At 41.5% G+C, this 25,749-nt stretch overlaps 1 protein-coding gene across 5 annotated transcripts; it reads right to left on the bottom strand.

Annotated features, from left to right (window-relative positions):
* Window positions 1-1,014: 1,014 nt before the first annotated feature.
* On the bottom strand, window positions 1,015-12,447 carry LOC113030615 (glucose-6-phosphate exchanger SLC37A4-like). Of its 5 annotated transcripts, XM_026182218.1 has the most exons (11): window positions 12,268-12,447; window positions 12,077-12,147; window positions 11,000-11,413; window positions 9,827-10,059; window positions 8,635-8,881; window positions 4,529-4,681; window positions 4,358-4,443; window positions 3,070-3,183; window positions 2,923-2,988; window positions 2,138-2,276; window positions 1,015-2,058 (listed from the first exon to the last, which is right to left on the bottom strand). In XM_026182218.1, exons 3-11 carry the CDS (start codon window positions 11,145-11,147, stop codon window positions 1,892-1,894), a joined length of 1,353 nt encoding a protein of 450 aa, XP_026038003.1. In that variant the 5' UTR covers window positions 11,148-11,413; window positions 12,077-12,147; window positions 12,268-12,447; the 3' UTR covers window positions 1,015-1,891. The 5 variants fall into 5 exon arrangements, with proteins under 5 accessions (XP_026038003.1, XP_026038001.1, XP_026038006.1 ...); XM_026182216.1 differs by having other exon boundaries at window positions 12,077-12,447; XM_026182221.1 differs by lacking the exons at window positions 12,077-12,147; window positions 12,268-12,447 and adding an exon at window positions 11,882-11,927.
* Window positions 12,448-25,749: the final 13,302 nt, after the last annotated feature.

The raw sequence follows: 25,749 nt of genomic DNA, 5'->3' as shown, positions 1-25,749 counted from the left end.
AGATCTGTGCCTCGAAACAATCCTGTTTCTGAAGTCTGAAGACAATTCCTTGGACTTCATGTCTTTGTTTTTGCTCTGACATGTGTTGTTGGACTTTAAATAGACTGGTGTGTATCTCATGAAATCATGTGCAGACAACTGAATATACCACAGGTGGAGTCCAATCAAATTGTAGAAACATCTGACATGTAAATTACGTTCGATATGGTTTCTTGGCATTTTGTTTTTCCAAGATCAACTTTGACCTTGGGCACCAACAGTGAAGGTCAAAGTCAAATGCTTAGCCATCCTAAGTACGCATGTCCCCCAAGGCCTCATGTATCATTGTCAAGTTTGAAGACGACTCATTAAAAAAAAAGTTTTTACCCGATTCTCGAATTTGGGTTAGGACCGACCTTTACCCAATTCTCACCAAAATTATATCAGCTCAAACTGTTACTGGTGTCTACCGTCACTCAAAATATGGCTGTAAATAAAATAAGGTTGTAATGTGACAACATGTGGAACAAGTAAAGAACTGAAATGTACCACAGGTAGCCCTGGTTCAGAGTCATAGTTAAACGTTTACCAAGACTTCTTATTTTTAATATCATCCCATTTTTAGTATTATTTTTTTCTTCCAATTATCCACAAACTCCAAACTCCAATTCTCCAAACTCAAGCAGCTGCTATCTGGTTCACTCATTAAAATAAATAAATAAATCAGTAAGTATGAAAGCATTCCCACATCCCACCATTTAGAAATACTTACAAACGTGTCTTTGCTCTAACTCACTCTATTTAAATTAAACCTTGGGTTATCATTAAATGTAATGGCTGTGTGTACTTATTGTTCTTCGAGGGATCAGGTGGGATTCAAACTGGTAACACTTGGATTGGGGGCTTTTTGCAGACAACGTCCATCCCTTTATGTATTCATTCAAGCAAAGGCGTCTGTTTTTACTCCGCATTTGTTCCTGCCCGTTTTTTGGACTTTTACCTGTCAGACACTGAAGGTGCAAAGGTCAACAACACTTTGTAGATAAAGAAAATGAAGCTTTTATTAGATCTTTACCTCTTTGAAAACCAGCACAACTCCAGTAAGACATGGCAAAGCAACACGTGCTGTAACCTTTCAGTTGACAAAGATCAGGTGGTCGAGAGATTTTATTAACAGTTTATAGTCCAGATGATATGTACTTTGTTTATCCCAAAAATTAAGAAATCTGCTCCACAAAACTACAACGGCAGTGACATTATCATCTGTATTTATCTGTTCTAAAAACAAATAAATAAACATGCCAGATCAGAAAAGCTGACATAACCAGAGAACAAACTATCATTTAGCAAACGACTGTGTAGAAAAATACGGTCTCCAAATGCTTCATGTCAGTGAACACGTTAATGAAAAGAAGTTTTACAAATACTTGAGGTATAAGTGAACAATGTTACCTTTAATGTACAGACCCTTCAGTCAACATTCACTGTGTTAAACAGAAACGACCTGCACTGTAGGCAGGATGTGAAAATGGGCTCTACATACGGTTCAACTCAAGAAAACCGACTCACAGCTTTTGATACTTTGGTGTCGGTATGTTTTCTGAAACATACATCTTTAGACCATTTGTAAGCACATCGATATGAGAAACTTTTTCTATTGATTGGCTGATTAAGTTGAAGTGTTAAAACAGAAGCTTTTGATGAGCATGGATCTACAGGACCTTTGTGCACTTTAATATTAATCCATGCATGTGGGATTACCTGGGACTAAATAAGTGATTCCATGATCGGCATCAGCCCTGAGGATGCCGTCAAAGATTTCATGATTAGTCTTGTTTTGGCTGGTCAAGCTGGATCTGTATTAATGTGCGGTATTTTGCATATAGAGTCACCAGCAGTACCAACAGGGACTTTAGTCCACTTTCTCTGTGATCCGTCCCATTTTGGTGCGCATGTTACGTACAAGGAAGAATCCGATGGTGGTGACGCCCATTATCACCTCAGCTACCCAGAACGCCACGTCCCAGCTGTGCTGCTTGGCAATAGTGCTGAAGGGCAGCCCTGCCATGAAAGCTCCCACTGCAACAAAAAGAAAGCTTGTGTGTTCATATCAAAGGGTCAAAACCTGAAACATGACAATGATTTTACTGCAGCTCACCGTTAGCCATTAGAGCTACAACAGCATGAGATGTTCCACAGAAGTTTGAAGGAGCACTTTCACTGGCTATCACCCCGAACAGGGCGACTGGTCCATAAGAAGAAAATCCAAACATGGCACCAAGCAAGAGGATCCAAATCTGTGAATGAGAGAAAACATACATAAAATAAAAGCCTTCTGGTGGAAAAAAATTTTTCTAGGGTGTCCACAGGTACCGATACTGAAACTGGGACATTTTTAAACCTTTAGGTGAATCTTAAAGTTCATTTGAAGCTCAAAAGAGAATGAACTCTTTTAAAGTGAACGGGTAAAAAGGTAAAAAGACATATTTTGGTTGAGTTTGTCCAAATGCTGATTTTCCCAAATGAAATCCCAAATGTTGCAAGCTTGAAAATTTATTTTATGCAACACAGTTTGCTTCAGAAGCAGTTTCTTTTAAAGGTACAGGTGTTAAACACCAACAACATTTGCCATTAAACATCTATTGTCCCAGTTCCACAGACTAATAAATGCCTTTTTCTTCATCAGCTTCAGGGTTTCCATCACTGCAAGCTGAACGGGTAACTGGGCCCTAACTGGCCCCCTGCTGGGCCGGAGTGTAACCCACATCTCTTCCCAGAAATAGTCAGTGGATGGCACTGTAACACTGGGTAGTGTGTCTGAGTCTGCTGTAGAGAACAACATAGAGCCGCTATGCTCGCTGTTCAGAACAACTCACCAGCTAGCCTTTTGATAAGTAGCTACATTGTTTTTATTCACATGGAATGATTCTTTCCGGAGCATACCTCTTTCTCTGACACACCAATGAGGACGGATACAGGATGAATGACTTGGACCCAAAGTGGAGGCTCCTGAACAAAGACATTTACTCTTAGAGTTTTTTGAGGACTGAAAGGTATACATTTCACGTGGATTACAAAATGATGAATTACCTTTGGGATTTCAGGTGTGATGGTCACTCTGAAGAGGTACATTGACACATACATGCCAGCCATCATGACAATAAGCAGGCCATGGCGAGGGTTGCCATGGGTGCCCAAGCCTTTCTAGAAAAAGGCAAAGAAAGGAGCAAAACACTAAAATCAACACCCTTCATACTGAAACATGTGATGTATCAAAACCAGGTTTAAGTCTAAAACCTAAATAAATAATAATAATTTAAAAAAAAAAAAAGTCAGACTTCAACCTTGGAAAATTCGAGCAGTATGTTAATTTGAAATCAACCCTAACCCTGCTTATTCTCTCACTCATAAAATCAAACTGTGGTGAAAATGTAGCCACAAATGCACAGGAGGACTCAACATCACTGAACAGGCCAGTCGCAATAGTTGCGAGCTGCATTGACACGCAGTGCAGTTACATTTCTATGGAGGTGCACGTCAGGTTACGGTGTTGGGCTTTGCACTTATTGTGTAAATATCCTGCTACATCCCCGGTAACCTGATGTGCACCTTCCAGAAATGTCACCAGCTGTGTCTGTGTCGACACAGTGCTTTCAGTGCTCAAGTAAAGAACCAGTCCATTTAACTATTGGATTGGCCTGTGCATCCTGAACTCTACAAAGATTCATAGCAGTAGGTTAAAGAGGGCCTTAGATGAAATGTAACCATAGGTAAGTTACATTCTAAGGTTTCAGAGGGGTTTGCTGTTACAATGTAGCTACAGTCCGACTGTGTGGCTGTGCTGAGTGGGAACTCCCACTCACAGCCGAGAGGCTTGCTGGAGAAGGATTTTGGGGGAAATAGTGTGCAGTGTATTTATAGTTTAGGCATCAGAAACTGCGAAATAAACTACATTTTTTCTGTATTTGCTATATTTGCTAACTGTTAATTCATACTTGGCTAACAATTTAATTGCTAGCCAAATGTTTAGCAAAATATTTACTACTTTTATTCACAGTTTGGCAATAATAAGATTTCAAGTGTCTATCCATTTCTGTTAGCTTTCGAAGAATTTGTTTTTTAATGAATTTCAAATACCAGTGATACCTTAAGCAGAGAATTCCAACTATTTCTTTGTTAATATTACATAACTTATGGTTATTTCCGTTACTTTTAGTAGAGCTTTTTGCTTAAACTTTTTAAAGGCTCATTCAAGCCTTTAATTATTTGAAATAGTTGAGCTAACTAATCCACTTAACCAATCGCTACTCGTATGCTTGTTCAAGAATCCCTTTAACTGACCCAAGTTGTTTTAATTCAACTCCTATCGGTTACTCACCCGAGCCACAGCTCTGTCTGAAATGAAGCCTGACGTAAGGCTGCCCACAAAGCCTCCAACCTCCAAGGCACTCATGTAGGTACTGCCTGTTAGCAACAGAGCTTCCGTCATCACCCACAACCAGTCAGATGACGTGAAAACTATGTGGGAAGCAACAATGAACACACGCACCCATGAGAGCAGTCTGGCCTTTCTCCTGCATGAGGAACAGCTGTCCCCAGTCGGTGGCAGCCGTCTTCACTCCAAACACCACCAAGTAACCCAGAGACAGCACCCACAGGAAAGGAGACAGGAGGAATTCACTCAGGGTGCTTTCACTGCTTCCTGGTGAGCACGGACACAAAAAGAGCTCATGAATACTTAACAGTCCAAATAATGTAAAGAATGAAGTTTTTTCAATTATTCTACAAAGCATGCCTGTCACATGGTATGGTCATAAAGGGATGGACATATTCAGCAACTGTGGCATTTAAACAATGATCAATTGGTGCTAACATACAAAGTGTGTCAAGAAAGGGACCTCCAGACTGCTCATCCAAAGCAGGATGAAGCCATGCTTTCATGATGTTTACACCAAATTCTGACCTTACATCTGAATGTCACAACAGAAACGGAGAGTTTTTCAGTTTCTGATGACAAGTCACATGTTCGACATAACTTGGTTGTAACGAGTGGTTGAGTTACTGAAGCGTTCCTATTGGATCAGTCTGAGCATTCGCCTTTGAATTCCCACATCTATCCAGAGAACTGCCGCCCACTGGATATTTTCTCTTCTTCACACCATTCTGTGAGGATTGTGCAGAAAGATCCCAGCAGTTCAGCGATTTCTGAAAATACTCAGACCAACTCGTCTCGGACCAACAACTGTGCCATGTTTAAAGTCAATTAAACCACTTCTTTCCCATTCTGATGCTCAATTTCAACCTTTAGCAGGTGCCCCTCACTACCCGACTCACTGGACCCTCTACAGTTCGCATACCGCCACAACAGGTCCACTGATGATGCCATAGCCCTGACACTACATACTGCCCTGTCACACCTGGAGAAGAGAGACACGTATGTGAGGATGCTGTTTGTAGATTACAGCTCAGCATTCAATACCATCGTTCCCTCGAAGCTGGACAGGAAACTGCAGGATCTAGGACTGAGCAGCTCCCTCTGCAGCTGGATCCTTAGCTTCCTGTCTGACAGACGCCAAGTGGTCAGACTGGGCAGCATCACCTCATCCCCCGTCACACTGAACACTGGTGCTCCACAGGGGTGTGTACTGAGCCCTCTCCTGTACTCACTCTACACCTACGACTGCACAGCCACTAACAGCTCCAACATCATTGTGAAGTTTGCGGACGACACTACAGTGGTGGGTCTTATCACCAACGGTGATAAGACGGCTTACAGGGAGGAGGTCAGCGCCCTGACCCACTGGTGTCAAGACAACCATCTCACCCTCAACGTCGCAAAGACAAAGGAGTTGATAGTGGACTTCCGGAGGTGCAGAGAAGTACACACCCCCATCACCATCAGCGGAGCTGCTGTGGAGAGAGTGAGCAGCTTCCGGTTCCTTGGTGTACATCTGGCTGAGGATCTTACGTGGTCAGTACACACAAACAAAACAGTGAAGAAGGCGCAGCAGCGCCTCTTCTTCTCAGGAGACTGAAAAGATTCGGCATGAGCCCCCGCATCCTCAGGACCTTCTATCACTGTGCCATTGAGAGCATCCTCACTGGATGCATCACCACCTGGTATGGCAACAGCACCGCCTACAACTGCAAAGCTCTCCAGCGAGTAGTGCGGTGCTCTGATTGGATAATTGGAGGTGAGCTTCCCTCCCTCCAAGACATCTACAGGAAGCGCTGCCTGAGGAAAGCGGGGAGGATCATCAAGGACTCCAGTCACCCCAGCCATAAACTGTTCAGACTGCTTCCATCAGGAAGGAGGTTCTGCAGCATCCGGTCCCGTACCAGCAGACTGAGAGACAGCTTCTTCCACCAGGCCATCAGACTGCTGAACACGTCATAGACACCTCAGCTTCACTACTGGAACTTCAACATTATGCACTCCATACTGTACAGTAATGCCACTGTTTTGCACATGTCTCACTCTGTATATTTTATTTTATTTATTTTATATATTCTATTCATTGTTTACTCTATTTAATTTGTAAAATATGTGTACACACACACACACACACACACACACACACACGTAGAAAAATATTTAGTATACACATCCAGAAATGCATATACTATTATATATTGTACATATATTTATTAGTTTCAGATGTAGCCATTCTTGTATTTTGCTTGTTTACATTATTGTATTTTGCACAACTCTGTTGCTTGTGAAGCTCGCACACAAGAATTTCACTCACATGTGCTGTACCAATGTACCTGCACATGTGATGTGACAATAAAAGTGATTTGATTTGATTTGACTACTGTGATGGCCTCAACCACATGTTGGTAACAATCAGTCCAGACACTCACCTCATTAGTTTGTTTTGTGTTTAAACATTTATTTCAGGAATGTCATTCATTCATTTATTTACTTAAACCTAACAGTGACGTTATGAAGCGTGCACATATTAGCACTGTGTGATTCTGTTATATTAATTATGTTTCTCTTTCTTTTGAGTTTTCTCTTTGGGCAAAAGGCGTGGCCAAGGGCCGAGGACTATGAAAGCCAACCACACCCCCTACAAACAAGGTGGGTGTTTTAGGTTTGGTTAAGTTAATTTGTGCTTAGATAGTCTTCATGTTTAATTCGGTTTCCTCTATTGTGTCTAAATGATTTGGCCAAACCACTATAAAAAGTTACCCGCCTGTGTCTTTGCGTTTAAGTCAGTCTGTGAGTTAATTCTGTATATTTTGTTTGCTTAGTTACTTTTATGTTACTTTTTGAGCAGAGTTGTATTTAGTTGACCTCTTTTATGGGCCCATTAATTATATTTTGAACTTTGGTGTGGAATAAAAACACACCATGAAGACATTTTTCCTGTGTCCTCTATGCCTTTACTGCTTGATCCCTCAAAAATACATACCTAAATGCAGTGAGCTGCTGTCATGTGACCGGCTGATTAGATATTTATTTTAACTAGCAATTGAACAGGTGTACCTAACAAAGTGGCTGGTGAGTATAAGCGTACCAGCAAGTGAGAGTAAGATCTACAGTACGAAGTTTACAGACAGTGAGAAAGAGAAAAATATTTTTACAGTAATAGCTACTGCAGCAAAAAGAGCTAATGGGCACAGTTGTGAGTGAAATGTTAGCATTCAGCTGTACACTGTGTTCATCGCCTGCAGAGGATCAAAGTTCTGCTGGTGTAAACTTCTGATGCCTCACTTGGATATAAGTTGACCCAAACCTGAAAGCTAGTGAGCAGCTATGAGCCAAGCTCAGAACACTAAGCATCCGCCAGAGGTCTCTGTACTACAGAGCTGCAGATCTGGCAAAAAAATCTGCCATTATGACACTTATGTGCACATGAAAAAAATATGCTTTCCATATGGGTTGCAAATGTGTACGATATCCACAAGTAATGATTTGTCCACGTCTGTTTCACACTGGGACTTGAACCCAGCTTACCTTTGTGAATCTTTGCAATGCCGGCAGCATTAAACGTGCCTCGAAACCCCACGTGGGCACGCGACGTGATCAGTTTGTCCACATGTATTTAAGGTTTGGTGAGCAAGCGAGAGCGAGGTTTCATGTAGTTCTACACATTTGTACACACAGAAAGGTTTTTGAAAGTGTAAATTATCAGATTCAGAGCTGAACTTAATAAATGATCAGTATTTATTCTGGTTTGGATGTATGCGTTTTGTATAATAGTTTCACGTGTGGTCAGGCTGCTTTGTATTTGTGTGTGGATTGAAGCATGTACTATGAGTCCTATAAGTTACACACAAATCATTACACACAAGCTTAGTTTATGCTTGTAGATCATACTGTATGCATTTGTAACTCTATTGAGACGTGTTTTCCCATATTTTGGGAGTCCTGTCCATCTTTGGCTCCACATACCAATGCAAGCAGGTTTTTGCTCTAATTGTCCAATACAGTTCACCTTCATGAGCATCAAAGAAATTCACTGTAGGAATTCTGACAGGGATTCATCCATCATCCACTGGTTCAGGATAATAATGTCACTACTTAAAAAAGAGGAAAATTAGCTTACAAGTGAGTTGTTTGCATCCCTGAACACGTCCCCGTGTGACTGACATGATGATCGTTTAAAGCTACACAGGAAGTGACCTTTCCGTTCTTGGTTCTCTCACCTCCTTTCGCTCCCTTCTTGGCCGCTGCCTCCATGCTGGGCAGGCCCACATCCTTTGGCTCATTCTTTACAAACACTAGACAAACAAATGAGAAGGCAGCACAGAAAATGCCCGACATGGTCAGGATGGTCCTCCAGTCGTAGTAATGCAGCAGCACTGAGACCAAGATTGGACCCAGACTCCCAGCCAGGTTCATGCTGCAGGACAGCACAGACCACCATGTTCCAAACTGGGAAGGCTCATACCACTGACGGAGAACAGACACAAAGAATCAAATATTAAAGCCTATTTAAGCACAACTTGAAACCACATATTGCTCATATTAGCTACTTTCCATTTGCTGAGGCAACCCACAAGTTATGGAACTAAATTTGTCACTGAGTGCAGTTTATCTTAAAAGATTATATGTGAGCTGTGCAGAGAGATTATTGCAAATCTAATAATCAACAGAATTGTAGCACAATGACAGCACAGACAAAAAGCGTAATCTGTTTTTGACATCAGAGCCACACGCCCTCAAGACTTAATCGACCTAAACGCGACCATAAATAGTCCTCATACCGTACCCCTGAAAGATTGTCCTGTAACTTCAGAATCTACTGGGCAAATATTTAAAGTTGATTTAAATCTTTTTCTTCTCCATCGCGTGTGAATGTAAACTCAAGTATGGAACACACTTGGAGGGATGAAACGTGTTTGCTCTGACTGGGGATGGGAAACTCTTCTGAACAATGTTACTATTCTTCAAAAACATCTCCTGAGGATCTTCCATAAATACATTGACCTGTAATCTGATCCCCTGCCACATGCTGAACATATGCCAAAGCCTATTTATTGCCCAGCTGTTCCTAACCGCTACGTTTAAGAGAGCTTCTTACTTTAAGATACCTTCCAACGTATCTCAGAGTCTAATGGATTAGCATTTGCTCGAACATATGACTGTAGGACCGTAGTCCTACCAAAGGTGAGTCCTATATATGTCAAGGAATCCAATTACTGCAAATAAAATAGGAAATATACATGTTTAATGCACCGGAGTAAAGAATCCAAACACACAACATACAGGTAGTCCTCCCCTGTAAGTGATGTCTTTTCACTAGTTGCGAAAGCATTACAAGCATCATGGGCACCCTGCGTGCTGACAGCATTACACTTATACTGGTGCACGAGGTGGCAGACAGGATGATATTACCTTGCGGAGCACTTTCCCACATGGGGGCCAGCCACAGCCTTGTCCCAGGCCGTTGATGAACCACAGCAGAGAGAACATGGATACAGTAGAGGACCAGGAGAAGACCACATTGATGCCCCCTACCAGGAAAAGGCCAATGGAGAAAAGCCAGCGGGCGCTGATCTTATCTGACAGCACGCCGCTGATGAACTTACTGATGGCATAGGCCATAGTCTGGCTGCTGGTGATCAGACCTGCAGAGACACAGTGCAGATTGCTATTTCAGTATGATGCAAACTGTCTACTGAAGAAGATTCGGGTTGCTACAAAGTATACACATTAATAACTCAGTATCACAACATTTTACTTTTTTCTTTACCTGTGTGACTGAGCGATTAGCTTGCTCTGAATTAGGAGCTAGCTTTGTAAAGCTGACGTTTTGGTTGAGCCGACTTAATTTCAGTTTTCTTGTGTAACGTTATCTCGGGATGGTGATGAGATGAGGCCCCTTGTTCATAGCATTCCCTGACATTTGGTGCTCCTGTATTGAAATGCAAAATATCGCTATGCTACGTTTTATCAATTTTTTCCCCAACCATAATCTATAGTCACAAATTGATGAGCTTTTGAGTGGATTTACAGAAGGAAAAACATCCTTCCCACTTTGAAATTACTCATGCAATATCCACAGCCCAGAGGCCTCGAGTGAGGAGCAGGATTTTGTCTTATCCAGGTAACTGTGTGTGGAGTCTCAGAAGTGTAACATGACCTGTTCTTATCAGGTGAACTAATTCATCATTTGTATAAACAAATAAACAAAAAGCATGTCCAATGTGCTTTTTCAACAGGAAACATGAACGTGTGTAAAGTTGTTTCTAAATTCTTCATGCCGTGGGTTGGACCAGCCCTTTGTGAACACCACAAAATAAGCACAAATTGATGGACATGTTTATAAATGTTATCTTTTTGGGACCATTTTTAAACCAAAACTCTCCCCAGTGGAAATTTTGAGGTCAAATCAGTGCAAGTGACATAATAAGCACTCTGGTGGGTGTAGCAGCAATCAAACAAACACTTCACATAGCAACGCTTGTGCAACTGCTTGATTAAAGGCTTAAATGCTTGCTAAAGAAGCTTTTCCTTACACTCAACAGCCTAAAAAATAAAAGCACCCTGTTATTGTTTCCATCTTACCCAGATCATCTTTGTCCAGTTCTATCTCCTCCATCACAGAGGGCATGACAAATGAGAAGGTCTTTCTGTTAAAGAAATAGAGCGAGTAGCCGATGAACATGCAAATGAAGATGACTAAACGATAGTAGCCGTAGCCTGTAGCCCCCATGATTACAGTCAATGCAAATAATTATAATAATAATATTTGTTCTTCAGTGGAGTCTTGTTTCTGGGCCCTCTGGAATCAGCTAGATGCTGACACTACTGGTAAAGGGTTGTTTGCAGCAGGAGGTCTAAAATAAGATGTAGCATGGGATAAAATATTCTCCATGAGGTGACGCTCTACAGCAGGCTCCGTGCTGGCTGGTAGCTTTGCCTATCTGTGAGGCTGCTGCTTGGGGACACCGGGACGGAGGACAGGAACTTTAAGGCAGCCTGAAAAATGAGAGCAAGAAAACACACATTATTTTAGACAGAAGCAGCTTCATCAGGTCATCCAATTTATTACATCAAGCTGGAATGGCACAGACTGACTATCTGCAGTTTCTTTTCTTCAGGTCAAAAAATTGCCACGGTGCTGACCAGGTCAGGTGCAGGAGCTACAGCCCAGCTTGCTCAGTTTCACTGCTCTAGCATGCTGCCCTATAAATGTCAGAGTTGAAGGCTCCAGTTAGCAACCCTCAAACTATCAGATGTCAGAAAACCTGCAAGACTAGTCAGCTTGTAGCACACGGTACGATACGAAAAGCTTAATTGTCAAATACTTAGAATTCCACCATAAGCTCTGTGCTTTTACACTTTAATGGCATTCTGTACGTGTCCATTTAAACTCACTAAACCCTGGCTGCTGACGCCTAAAGCGTCTTAAACAACCGAACAAGTCGCTAATAGCAGTTGAATTACTCAAATGGCAGCGGTCTTGCTAACAAACATCGGCGAACTGATTTGTGGGACTTTCCGTGTCTGTCAACGCTCCCCGGGCTCCTTTAACCAAACCCCGACGTAAAGCGAGCTATAACCCCCGTCAGTGCCGCGGGGCACAGCAACCTAGCGGCTCGCTGAAGCGCTGAATGGAGAAATGCCGGCAGAGCCCGTTACCTTTCATTCGTGTCCCTCGTCCGTGCTGAAACACGGTGCGCGTTCGTGAATCTGCAGTCCCGGGAGCGCGGCTGCGCGACATACATGGAGTGGGCACATCCACGACACACAAAGACAACACAGCGTGGCAGGTTATCAGTTACTATGCTGCACTGCCAGTCACTAAAACAGACAATATCAAGTATTCGCACTTAGGTAGAGGTCGGTTTTCATGCCGCCAAACTCCAGTGAAAAATATCTGAATTTAAGCTTGTGATGCCTCGCAAAACAACTAGCCCCATATTACTGTTGAGCTGGCATATCTTAGGAATCACTCGGGCCTGCAGAATAATACGGCACAGCCAGCCTTCTATTATTACACGAAGACATCAATATTTAGCTCGCATTGCTCACTACCGCCCTCCTCTGCAAACTGGTGTGAAGAGCAACTGAAAGAGGGGGTCTAGAGAAATTCCTCAGATCCCCACAGAATCTTTATTACATATAAAAGTCTCACATTCACTAGTTAAAGTACACATTCTGCATTAAAATATTTGTTTTTGACAGTAAAACTAACTTTATATGGAGAAAACAAAGAGTACTGACAGAAACATGACAAGGCCAAAATACCCAGTGCTGCTGGCATTTAGACATGTAAAGATGACCTGCTAAAGTTCAAAAGGCACATCAGAATAAGAAGGAAAGATGAGATAAAAGACTTTGAACGTGCCATTGTTATTTTCACCAAGCATGCTAGGGTGAGTATTTCATAAACTGCTGATCTAATAGGATTACAGTGAATGGCTATATATAGTGGGGCAAAAAAGTATTTAGTCAGCCACCGATTGTGCAAGTTCCCCCACTTAAAATGATGACAGAGGTCAGTAATTTGCACCAGAGGTACACTTCAACTGTGAGAGACAGAATGTGAAAAAAAAATCCATGAATTCACATGGTAGGATTTGTAAAGAATTTATTCGTAAATTAGGGTGGAAAATAAGTATTTGGTCACCTCAAACAAGGAAAATCTCTGGCTCTCACAGACCTGTAACGTCTTCTGTAAGAAGCTTTTCTGTCCCCCACTCGTTACCTGTATGAATGGCACCTGTTTGAACTCATCATCTGTATAAAAGACACCTGTCCACAGCCTCAAACAGTCAGACTCCAAACTCCGCCATGGCCAAGACCAAAGAGCTTTCGAAGGACACCAGGAAAAGTATTGTAGACCTGCACCAGACTGGGAAGAGTGAATCTACAATAGGCAAGCAGCTTGGTGTGAAAAAATCAACTGTGGGAGCAATCATCAGCAAATGGAAGACATACAAGACCACTGATAATCTCCCTCGATCTGGGGCTCAACGCAAGATCTCATCCCGTGGGGTCAAAATGATCATGAGAACGGCGAGCAAAGATCCCAGAACCACACGGGGGGACCTGGTGAATGACCTGCAGAGAGCTGGGACCAAAGTAACAAAGGTCACCATCAGTAACACACTACAACGGCAGGGAATCAAATCCCGCAGTGCCAGACGTGTTCCGCTGCTGAAGCCAGTGCATGTCCAGGCCCGTCTGAAGTTTGCCAGAGAGCACATGGATGATACAGCAGAGGATTGGGAGAATGTCATGTGGTCAGATGAAACCAAAGTAGAACTTTTTGGTATAAACTCAACTCGTCGTGTTTGGAGGAAGAAGAATACTGAGTTGCATCCCAAGAACACCATACCTACTGTGAAGCATGGGGGTGGAAACATCATGCTATGGGGCTGTTTTTCTGCCAAGGGGACAGGACGACTGATCCGTGTTAAGGACAGAATGAATGGGGCCATGTATCGTGAGATTTTGAGCCAAAACCTCCTTCCATCAGTGAGAACTTTGAAGATGAAACGAGGCTGGGTCTTCCAACATGACAATGATCCAAAACACACCGCCCGGGCAACAAAGGAGTGGCTCCGTAAGAAGCATTTGAAAGTCCTGGAGTGGCCTAGCCAGTCTCCAGACCTCAACCCCATAGAAAATCTGTGGCGGGAGTTGAAAGTCTGTGTTGCTCGGCGACAGCCCCAAAACATCACTGCTCTCGAGAAGATCTGCATGGAGGAATGGGCCAAAATACCAGCTACTGTGTGTGCAAACCTGGTAAAGACCTATAGTAAACGTTTGACCTCTGTTATTGCCAACAAAGGTTATGTTACAAAGTATTGAGTTGTATTTTTGTTATTGACCAAATACTTATTTTCCACCCTGATTTACGAATAAATTCTTTACAAATCCTACCATGTGGATTCATGGATTTTTTTTTTTCACATTCTGTCTCTCACAGTTGAAGTGTACCTCTGGTGCAAATTACTGACCTCTGTCATCATTTTAGGTGGGGGAACTTGCACAATCGGTGGCTGACTAAATACTTTTTTGCCCCACTGTATATCCTTGTCGATATTTGAAGTCAGAGGAGAATGGCCAGACAGCTTCAAGCTGAGAGTACAACCAATACAACCATACCTTTGAACAAAGGTATGGTTGGTTCACCTCACCTTGGTTGTAACATTACAACCAAGGTGAGGTGAAGAGCATCTCCGAATCACTGCTCCGAATCTAGTTTTCAGTCCTTCATTCGTCCTCATATGACGACTGAAGGTTTGCAAAATCGCTCATGTCAAGTAGTCAAAATAGCAAAATGATATCTAAGTGGGATTTCAGTGTTTTTAAAAACATGAACTTCTACAAAATAATTTGCTCCTCTATGTGCTTTGATTGCAGCTTTATGAATGGATGGCCAACATGCTCATGAATCAGAATGTCAGCTAGTTTGTTCAGGTGCAGCAGGAGGGGCGGAGTCAGAGAGAAAGTCAGAGTTTGTTGAAGAAAACCTGACAGTGAGGCTTAGTTCACAGTCTGTAACTGACTCGGAGTTGAAGTGAACTCTCTTACTTAACAGAAAACCTGGAGCTTTCCCTCTGCTCGCCACTCTGTTCTTCACTCACTGTTCTGTGTGAGGTTACAGACACTCACTGGTCGTTTGTATAATCACAGCTGAAGCTTCGTTATCAACAACATGCCATTAACATTATTTTTTCTCAATTGGGGGGAATCTTTTCCTGTACACACTGCTGGGTTGACACAGGAAGGAAATATCAACAGGATATTGTTTCAAAGATTTCTGAATGTGCCCTCGTCAGGCAGTACTCTCTCACGATGCAATTCACGTAGAGAACGAAGGAGCCTCTAACAGTGGGGGGAAATGAGTGTAATTATAGATAGTCCTGGAGCTGTTTCACTATTATCAAAGAAAGTGTAAAAAAGCGCTGAGGATTATATGGCAGTGACAGCTACAGATGTTCTGTGCCAGTATTTTTTTAGCTTATGAAGTGGAGCGTAAAGATTTCCCTTATGCAAAGTTTTTACTACAAAACACCGATAACATGTGGAACAATAGATGGTGTGCTGACAAAACACTTTTTTGTGATTTACATTTTATTAATTTTATATATAAATGTTTGTGTTGTGCTTGTACATATGCAGGTAGTTATAGAATAGAACAGAATAGAATAGGCTTTTACTGTCATTGTCTATGTACAGCAAAATTGTGGATAAATTATTATAAACTGCTCCAAGTGAGCTGTAAGCAGGTGAAGGTGGTTGTCTATTTGGTGATTAATGTGTCCTATACTGCACTGCAGTAAAAAGACACGCAGCATTGTTGTGATTCATTTCATTTCATAGCAAAGCTGGAGATGAGAATGAGTTTCAACTAAAGCACTGTTACTGAGTCAGTGATATTGGATTGTTATTAACGCTGATGAAAGATTTTTGATGAGGTGGACGACACTTAACCTGTGTCAAAGTTCTGCCAAGAGCGTCCTTTACAGTTTTACCTTATGGATGTGGGGTAGTTGCTGTGGTTCAGGTTAAGTCCCACAGTAGTGCATTTCAACTGTCACAGACACACGATATACAGTAGAGTAATGCATGCACAATACTGAAATCCTGGAATTATAGTCCTGAAAAATATTCCAGAAATTAGTGTCAAAATGAACAAAATCTAGCCCAATTTCCCCTCATTTATCTTCAAAATGACACTTATGGTCTATTATAATGACAATTTCATTCTTATCCCTTGTTTTTGATGATAATGATGGGGACGATGATGTTTCTAATACAGAGATTAATACTAAAATAAGATCACTATCATTGTGTAAGCCATTCAGTTATCAATGTTGGAGACGCTGTATATGGGGCGACACACAAAATGTTCTGGAGGCAGAGGGTGAATCATGCATTTCATTAGCAACGTCAAACACAGGCCTGAACATTATGAACAATTAATGTTTAACAACGTGAACTACCCTACACAAGCATCTTTGATTGGGTGCTCATTTGCTCTCACCTCAGGCCTCTGTGAGTGATTAATCCTTGAGCAGAGTGAGAAAAGAAATAATCTATGTAATGGCAAAAACGGGGAAAAGGAAACCTATTTCCCTGGATTACCTCAGTTTATCAGCCTGAAGTAACAATTTCCTCTAAATCACAACCTCAGTGTGTTTCGGTATGAAAAGACTGCTTCTTTCTAATTTGGTACTCTTAAATATATTTCTAATATATTGTAGAATAGTGGATTCTGATCTTTACTTTGAGCTCTTTTTATCTCTAGTCTAGTCAATCAGTCAAGCTCTAGTTATACAGTTTTTTTCATACAAATCAAATGCAATTCGAAAATTCTGGGAAACTCAGGTGTAAAAAAATACACACATCAAAAATGACAGAACTGACTTAAGAAGAAGACACCAACTGAGGTAATCAAAAATAATACAGAAGGAAAAACAGCAACAAAAATAAACCATAGTGACAAAGACATGGCCCATCTGAGTGTATTATAAAGCACATTACACACAATATTGTATGAACATTTATGAGCCGACAAGTCTGTTGATGTCCAGTGATTCCTTTTGTCAGTGGTACAAAATAAGTTGACCTATTATTATGAGTTTGATTCATTTATTTTTTGACAAATTGCACGAATTCGTAGTTTAACATTGTGTTCCTGTTTTGAGATTTCAAACCAGACAAATGAGCAATTGGAAAAGAAGACTAAAGACAAAAGAAGCACCATCAGTGCTTCAGCACACTTCCTGCCAAAAGATGGAGCTCAAGTAACGTGTTCATTGTTGCCGATGTACTAGACTGCAGTCATTATACAGTCTGCCTCAGAGAGAGGTAAAAGCTGTTTTGTGTCTTCTAGAGACAGATGCTGTTGTATTAAACATGTCTCTGTTCTCTTTCCTTGAAATGCATTTCTGTGTGGTACCTCTTAAGCAGTTATACTGGCAAAAGTGAGGGCTCGCTGTGTTAGGACACTGAAGACATTTTAGAGCGTCTCGTTACCACTCAGCTGATGTTCATAAGCCAGCTTTTATGTTTGCAGAGAACAGCAACATGCAATACATGATACATACATGATCCTTTTTCATTCTTTTTTTCTTGCAGAAAAAATGGATTTAATGCAAAAAAATGCCACACAGTGTTGTCTTCTGCTGCTGTAGCTTTGTAGTAGCTTTACTGTTTATTTGTGTTGTCAAAGCAGTGGAGTCCCATCATTGCAAGCAAGGCAAACAGTGCTTATCTAATGAAATCTAAAAATAAACATCAGTTACAACATACCAAAGTGAAATGGATCTTTCTCCTTTCATCTCAGTGTTCTGCGAAGCTTCTCAAAAGCCTGTTAGTGTCCACAACAACACTCAGGAACAGGACAGCAAGAGAGTGTCAGTTTGTTTTAATGTGGTCCAACTGGTCTGGTTGAATGAATTTGTTTGTTTGTTTGTTTGTTTTTGCTTGCCTTTTGCATTGCCCCCAGAGACATCATTTAGCCCTTGACTCTGGATTTACTACTGCTGACACCTGTCACCACTGTCAGCCATACGAAATGGTCTGAGATCGTCAATAAAACCAAAAGGCATCAGTAGATGTGTGACTTCAAATAATTGATTTGGCTGTTATGATATTCTGATATATAATATATATGCAAAGTATAAGAGTGGAATAAGAGTCTCTCAAAGCTGGTTATCATTTGGCTCTGACTGAGCCAAATGATAACAAGAGTTATTATTTCTTCCCTGTTTAGTCTTGTGAAGTGCAGTGTGCTTTGTTTGTGCTTTTTGGCTGTGTTCGTAAAAAAGCTTTTATTTTTAAAATAACAAACTAGCTACTTTCAGTTGTTCCCTTATTCACATGGTGGTCGTCACAGCAAGTAGATCCACATGATTTTTTTTCCCACACTAGACGCCTTTCCTGACACAAGCCCAAAGGGATTTGTGTCTCCTCTCTGAATCAAGAATGAACAGCGCCGCTCATTTCCATAACTGTTCAGTAAAAGGTTGGTTTTTTTAATGCTTTTAAAGTTTTATTTTGTATAATGAAATTAAATGTCATTTTGATTCTTTACTATTTTTATGTTAACTCTTTTCTTTTTGTGGTTTTGCTTTAACAAACTTTGCATTGTGCTTTCAGGTCCATCTCAGACCTAATAACTGTGACTGCAGAATACAAGCCAGTTTGGTTCCTCTGGAGACCCTCTGATATTTTTAATGACACTCATTGTTGTGACACTATTGATGTGTGTGTGAATGGGTGAATGACTGAATGTAGTGTAAAGCGCTTTGGGGTCCTATGGACTAGAAAAGCGCTATACAAATGCAGGCCATTTACCATTTACCATATTAACCCTTGTGTGGTGTTCGTATTTTTGTTACTCAGCCAGTGTTCATGGGTCTGGTGGACCCGCTAGAGTTTTGGCTTTCCAAATTAACACTATCAAACAATTTTATGTTAAATTACTCAACAGATGTTTACTTCATCCCAATTACAAGACATATGAACAGCAAACATGGTTAATTTTTTCCCTTTACCTTTGTTAGATCACATTTATGAATTAATGTGCTTCTCGTTTTTCTTTTATATAAAATGTTATAAATAAATCAGTTATAATCAAGTGGAGTGAGTGGAAAGACACAACACATTTACACGTGAAAAAATAATTAATTGTTTAATTTTTCTTTTGAAAAAAACTGAACACGGGTCTCACAGACCCGAACACCATACAAGGGTTAATAATGATCGGCTTTGTCATTAAAGAAAATGTGATTGTCCTCCTTTGTATGCTTGATATCCATTTAAAGTCATCGGCAGCTCAAATGTCAAAGCAGCTTGAAAGAGAAAAATAATGAGTCTGGGACCGTTACGCCCAACCAGATGAGCTACAGCTTCTTCAATCACTTCTTACCAACAGCAATCATAGTTTCTCAGCGGGAGAGACGGGCCACAGAGCAGGATTTAGCTTTGCGTCGCAATTAATGCATCAAAACCAGCCTCAGAGGCTTGAGACAGGGCCTTTACAAATCTCCATTTTTCCATTTCTTCTCTCACTGTGTTTGGGCATGGAGCTGCCCCCTGTGGTTACATGTACTGTACTCACTGGGCTTCACCTGTCTGCAGTACTCACAGCTTTTCTCTTACAATCGTTATAACCATATTTCTGGTGAAGGGGGAGCTGATGAAGGCTTAGAACAGTTATGCATTCATCATCATGTTCAGATAGGCTGACGTAAGTTGTAACTGTCCATGGGTGGATATCTAACAGACTGATCATCTTGCTCCTGCCAGATCAAATACTTGGCCTTGGGCACAAGGGCTAAGAAGCCTTTGACTACTTGAAATTACAAGCCATCTTTGAAAGTGTCTGATATTTAAAGTGCAATGGTCAACAGAAAACTTCATTCATTGTCTGTGTAACCAGCTGTGCAATGCATTTTAGTAGTGCTGCATTTCGACAGACTCAGAATCAGAATACTTTATTAATCCCAGAGAAAATGATGCAAAGACAGTGAAGAGACAGGGCATCAAGTTGTCTGCGGACACAGTGCCTCTGGAAACTCAAAATCTCTGAAATTAGTTGTTATCAGTCTAAAATAAAAACAGATTCAACAGCTGGAAGCCTTTCTTCTCAGCTCTTCAGAAACACATGAAACTTGACTAGATCCAGGCAAGTGTGCTGCCGTGATGGTTTCAGTTTGATACGCAGGAGCAGTCAGACACCACGAAGTGTCCGTCCACTCAAGTGAGGCACAGTGTTTTCATGCACTTGTATGATATTCTAGGAGAGGAAGAACACCTGTCAGTTAACTGCCATTACAACAACGCTTTGGTTGTTAGCATTTAAGCTGAAGACACTACACAATCTCCAAGCATAGTTCACTCTCTAGCTTTGCCAACTATCCACAAAGCCCTGTGCAGAACATCTGCTGCAGGTGTAAATACTTAAAGGACACATTCAGTTACATATGTGCTCCCCAAACATGCTGAATATCCTGGACATTTAGTGCAGCCATAGTGTCAGTGTGCCAACATCACAGACAGGATGGCAGAAATCAAAGGGCTGCAACTCTAGTGAGTCTAACAGACTCTCCAAAAGAACTTGAACAACCTAATAAATGTGAGTCTCTGATGGATAGGTGGGTCAGCTCCTGCTGGGATCTGTAGCCTGCATCTTCCCACAATCACAGTCCCAAATCTCATGATGGTGCTTTAAACATTCAGTGACTGGCTGTTGTTTTTCATACTGAAACAGGGTTTACAGCTGGGCCAAGTTCAGATGTTGTAACCAACCTGAGCACTCTACGAACATCCAACTGTTCCCAACTTCTTGTTAACCACATTCTCATCACTGCTATTTTATGTTAAATGCCACTACATTGACCCATCATATGTGGTATTAGTGGACACAGATAGATAACGGGTTCTAGTTTAAATAGAAAAAACGTCCATATTTGGAGTTTGGAGCAGGGGAAACGAAATGACTCAAGTTTGCGAAGCAGGAGACCAGAGTTTGTGTCCCATCTGGGATTTTATTTACCTTCAGTTTTACTTGTTCGTGCTTTCTTCTCTCTTTAGTACTTGGACCGGTTTTTGAAGCAGAGGTGTTTATGTGAGAATCTTCCCCACCGTAACAATCAATTCTGTCACGGTTGTGGGTCTTTGACCCAGTGTTTTCTGTTTTGGACTTATGAATCTTGTGTTTTTTACTGTTTGATCTTGAACAGTGGGTTATGTTTCATAATTTAGTTTTCTCGTGCTTGTGTGTTTCTGATTATGTTGTTTATCTCTGTTGATTCAGGCTGATTTTAGGTTCCCTTTCTGTCTGGTCCTCAGTGTCTTGTCTCCATGCTTATGTTCCTCCCTGTGTCTGTATCTCGCTCCCTCTCAGTCTGTCTCGCGCTCTTTCCCTGTGTCTCTCTATCACTCTCTCTCATCCCAGTCATGTCTCATTGTTCTGTCTCCTTTACCTGTTCCCATGCTCTTTTCTCTGTGTTTCATCCTTGTCCCCCCCAATCTGTCGTGGGTTTACATGTTGTTTCACTATGTCTTATTATCAAGCTCACGAGTTGGTGTCTGTGTCCTGGTGTTTGTACTACTTCCTGTTTTATTTTGATAGTCCTTGTCTAATGTTAACTCCTGTGTCCATGTGTCCATATTTAGGTCCTCCCCTCAGCGCCACACAATCTACTGCCACAGATCATGAATAATGGAAAAATCCTCTGTGCTTTAATGTGATCCTATCCCACACACAGGTGTTAGAGTGTCTGTGTCTAGGGTCTGGTTGGATCTCAGTAGCACTATTTTGCCCTCACCTGGTGTGTGCGAGGGTCAACACAGATGTCCATCTGCCTCCCAATTTTTGTGACCATGTGGACTCTTTGGAGACTTTAAATTACAACGTACCAACTATGCATGTGGTTCAGGCAGACTTCAAAGAAATATAGCAGAAATAAATGCAGTTCAGTTATGGTCTCCAGGTGTCCATGTCTGCACCAGAGTATAATTGAGGCCTTACAGGCATCCATGTTTATTTAAAGAGTGTGAGACTCGGCTTGCTATTACCATAACCTGGTGTATTGCTGGATGATGCCAGAGGCTTTGCCACAACTGCAGTATTTGACACCCAGGGGAAAAAAGTGTGCAGCAATGTAATGGGAGAGGAGAAAGTAGCAATTTCTACCCAGAGTGGAAGAAGCCCACCAACAAGCCCCAGGTTCCTTTGCCATTAGTATAAACTCCTGTTTTGGCTGGATGCATATCTGCTGGCTTCTACATTATATATTCATTATTGGAAAGAAAGCAAAAAATATATCTGCATTTATAAATTATTTAAAAACTCAAACATAGTTTTATATCAAAAGGTACTCACTGAAATTGATACTAGCTCCTCCAAGTAAGTACCTAAAGCTGTAGGGCAGAGAGCAAAGGGAAGCGAGGAAGCAGAGGAGCAAAGAAAAAAGACATCCTCACATAAAGATGGAAATTTAATAAAAATGTAAATTTCTTTCAACAGCAAAGAAGGAGTTTGAGAATCTCAGAGCAACTTTTGTATAATTGGTACAAGTGTGCAGATGGGTTTCAGTGATTGTTTATTGAATGGAGGCAGCAGAAAGCCGGTCTTGGTATTAGATCCACGGGCTGGTAAACCCTACTGTGTAAGATGCAACATGCAATCATCCCAAGAGAATTACCAGTGACATGGACAAGTGGCCACATCAGTGAAACACTGACATGTATTGAAGGTAAGTGTGGCCACCCACTCAGTGTGATCTGGTTTTTTATACCTACTGTCTAAATTCCTCTTTGTAATAACTGTATTCCACAAAACTGAACAATACTGCAATCACTGGCTGTCTGCACCATTATAAATTAGGTAACCTTTGTTAAGTTATTCAGCAATAGGTTGACACAAGATTTATGTAAATTTTAACTGAATAAATGCAAATATCATCAAAGTGGACTAGAGTGGGAGGGAAGGAAAGCAAGCAATAATAAAGGAAGAGGGAGAAAGAAAGCTGCTGTCTCTTGACATGTACAAGCCCACTTTTCCACAAACTTACAAAGCATAATTCATAATGAGCGCTCAAATAATTTTAGGCTGCCAAAATGTACTTTGTAGTGCACCAATTAGGCAATCAATCTCAGTGAAATTTATATGAGAGCTCGTTCCAAGTTTAATAATCATAAAGAAGTGAATCACTGTGTGCAGAGAGAAAGGATATTGTCATATAATTACTGATTAAGTCAGATGAAGTCTCCGTCACACTAATCAAACAACAAGGTTAGTTTAAATGTCAGTAGAGAGAGCGGATTGACCTGCCATGGAGTGCCTTATAGTGTTGTACACTATGTTAGCCGTGCTAACTCGAACATGAGAGGCTGAGTGCCACATGAACTCCATGGCTGTTAAACTGACAAATTACGCCTGCCGATTTTTGTCCAGGGGCGGCGAGCTGACATTTATGTAGGCTCTTATACAAGAGGAAAAGATTTTTCCTTTTATGGTGTCACTCTTTGTAAAATGTGTTTGAAAAGTGGGTTACATTTGAAATTTGCATTTCAACACAGTGTCCTTTTCAAGTCTTCTACAGCCATGCTTGCAGCTCTGTGGGACTCTAAAAACACACAGTATTTCCTAAACGCTAATGTTAGCATGTTCAAAATGCCAATATATATTGTTTACCATGTCCGGCAGCTCTGTTTACCACTAAATACAAAGTAGAGCTTTGTTCAGTTTTTGGAAAACAAGTACAATTCAGTTTAATTTATATAGCATCAAATCATAACAGCATTTGCCTTAAAGAGCTTTGTATTGTAAGGTTGAGACCCTACAATAATACAGAGAAAACCCCAACAATCAGACAGCCTCCTTTGAGCAAGCACTCGGTGACAGTGGGAAGGAAAAAATGCCTTTTAACAGGAAGAAACCTCTGACAGAACCAGGCTCAGGGAGGGGCGGGGCCATCTGCCACAACAGGTTAGGGGTGAAGGGAGGAAGAGGGGACACAGCCAGAGATGAATAGTAACTAATGACTGAATGCAAATTGGTATTTAAACACAAAGTCAGTGAAAAAAGGTGAACGATGAAGAAACACTCAGTTCATTAAACCCCAGCAACCTTGGCCTATTGCAGCGATACTAAGGGAGGATCTAGGGTCACCTGATGGATACAAACTAAATATTTTGACCAAAATTAGTGTATTCATTCAGATCCATGGGCTCCATGGCAACAAGTGCTCCAACCAATCAGTTATTTGGTCTTGCTATTGAAATAACTCACGTATACATTTCTGAAACTATTTAAAGGAATGTTTTAAGAATTAGTAACACAGTCAGTCACAGTGGTATGTCTCATGGTTCTGGGTCATTTTGACCCAGCGTTTTGAGTTTCTTGTGTTTTGGTGTCATTTTGTAGGTTGTTGTGGTTTTAGGTTCATTAGTTGTCTTAAGTTTAGTCTGTTTTGAGTTTCTTATATTCCCTGTTTGGTTCCTTGTGCATTAGGTTCCCCTTGTGTCTCTGTCCTATGTGTCCCGCTCTGTGTGTTTATGTGCGCGTGTGTCCTTGTCTCTCGTTTCCCTTTCCTGTTCCCACGTTCCCCTCCGTGTGTTTCATTCTCCCCGGCCCTGTCATGTCTCTCTCCCTTGCACTCTCTCATGTTTTTTCACCCTCTCTCATCCCCTCTCGCTCTCTTGTGCTCTCTCTCCCTCTCTCTCCCTCTCGGTTCTTTGCTCCCTCGTTCACTCTCTCTGTCTCGTCTCCCTTTACTGTTTCTGCGTCCCCCTCGTTGTCTCCTCCCGTTGTCTCCCAGCTCCGTGTCATGTTGTCATGTTGTGTGAATTAGTTTGCGTCTCAGTGCTTCGTGTTTTACTTTGATAGTCTCCTGTCTGGTGTCCGTCATGCTCAGTTTTGTTTCCCCCGTCTCGTTAGCTAGATTACGTACAGCTGTGTTTTCTCCTGAGGTTCGTTTCCTCGTTTGCCCTTGTGTGTATTTATGTCAGGCTCTCCCTCTGTTCTGTGGCGCGATCGCCCTCATTCCTAGCTGTGTGTTTCCATGTATTCGTTTAGGGTCCAATCCTGTCTGTCGCACACAGCTACATATGACAATACGAGGTTCACCTAAGTTGTCTGTAAAGGTTCTCAGTCATCCAGGTCATTGTAGTCTAAGGAGCTTGGAAAGAAAAAGCGTCTGGACTTCTTCAGATTGCTTGTTCCAACCAGGACAATAGAGTGTTACACCGAATGCGATAGACGCGACCAGAGCTTCAGGTTTACATGTAAAGGAACGCGATGAAGCGGATTTGCGTCGCAAAAACGCTTTTCTGCCTGATTTAGCAACCAAGTAGCGCGACTGGCATGTTTGAAGCGCGAAGTAAAAATACGCGCTGCAGTTTTTGTGTTGTATTTTGTGCATTCGTGCTTATCACATCTACCACTCGAGTTGGAAAAATCTGAACTCCAGCGTCAAGTCGCGCCACAACAACCAATCAGGAGCCTGGTGACGTGATGCTCTGACCTAGTTCAAAGGGTCCGGCCAAAGCCCTTCATTCTAGCAATGAAGTAAGCTGTAAGCTGGGTCCTTTTTATTCCTGTCTCTCTGTAAATAGTTATATTTTATATATTTATGTTTAATGTTTTTCTGTTTGAACATCTTAATATTATTTCAAATACATTTTTGTAATGACTACTGTGTAAAGGGTCCTCTACGCCGCTGCTCTGCTCTCCACAGTGAACAGAGAAGGGAGACTCTCTCTTCAAGCCCTATACCGACAGCTGCCGTCTTGCAAACATACCGTGTGGCACTACTTCCTCCCACATTTCCGCTTCACGC

Source organism: Astatotilapia calliptera, chromosome 10 (genome assembly GCF_900246225.1).
Source record: "Astatotilapia calliptera chromosome 10, fAstCal1.2, whole genome shotgun sequence".
Taxonomy (NCBI): Eukaryota; Metazoa; Chordata; class Actinopteri; order Cichliformes; family Cichlidae; genus Astatotilapia; species Astatotilapia calliptera.
Note: the sequence above shows the minus strand (reverse complement) of the source record. Positions and strands in the feature narration are given on the sequence as shown.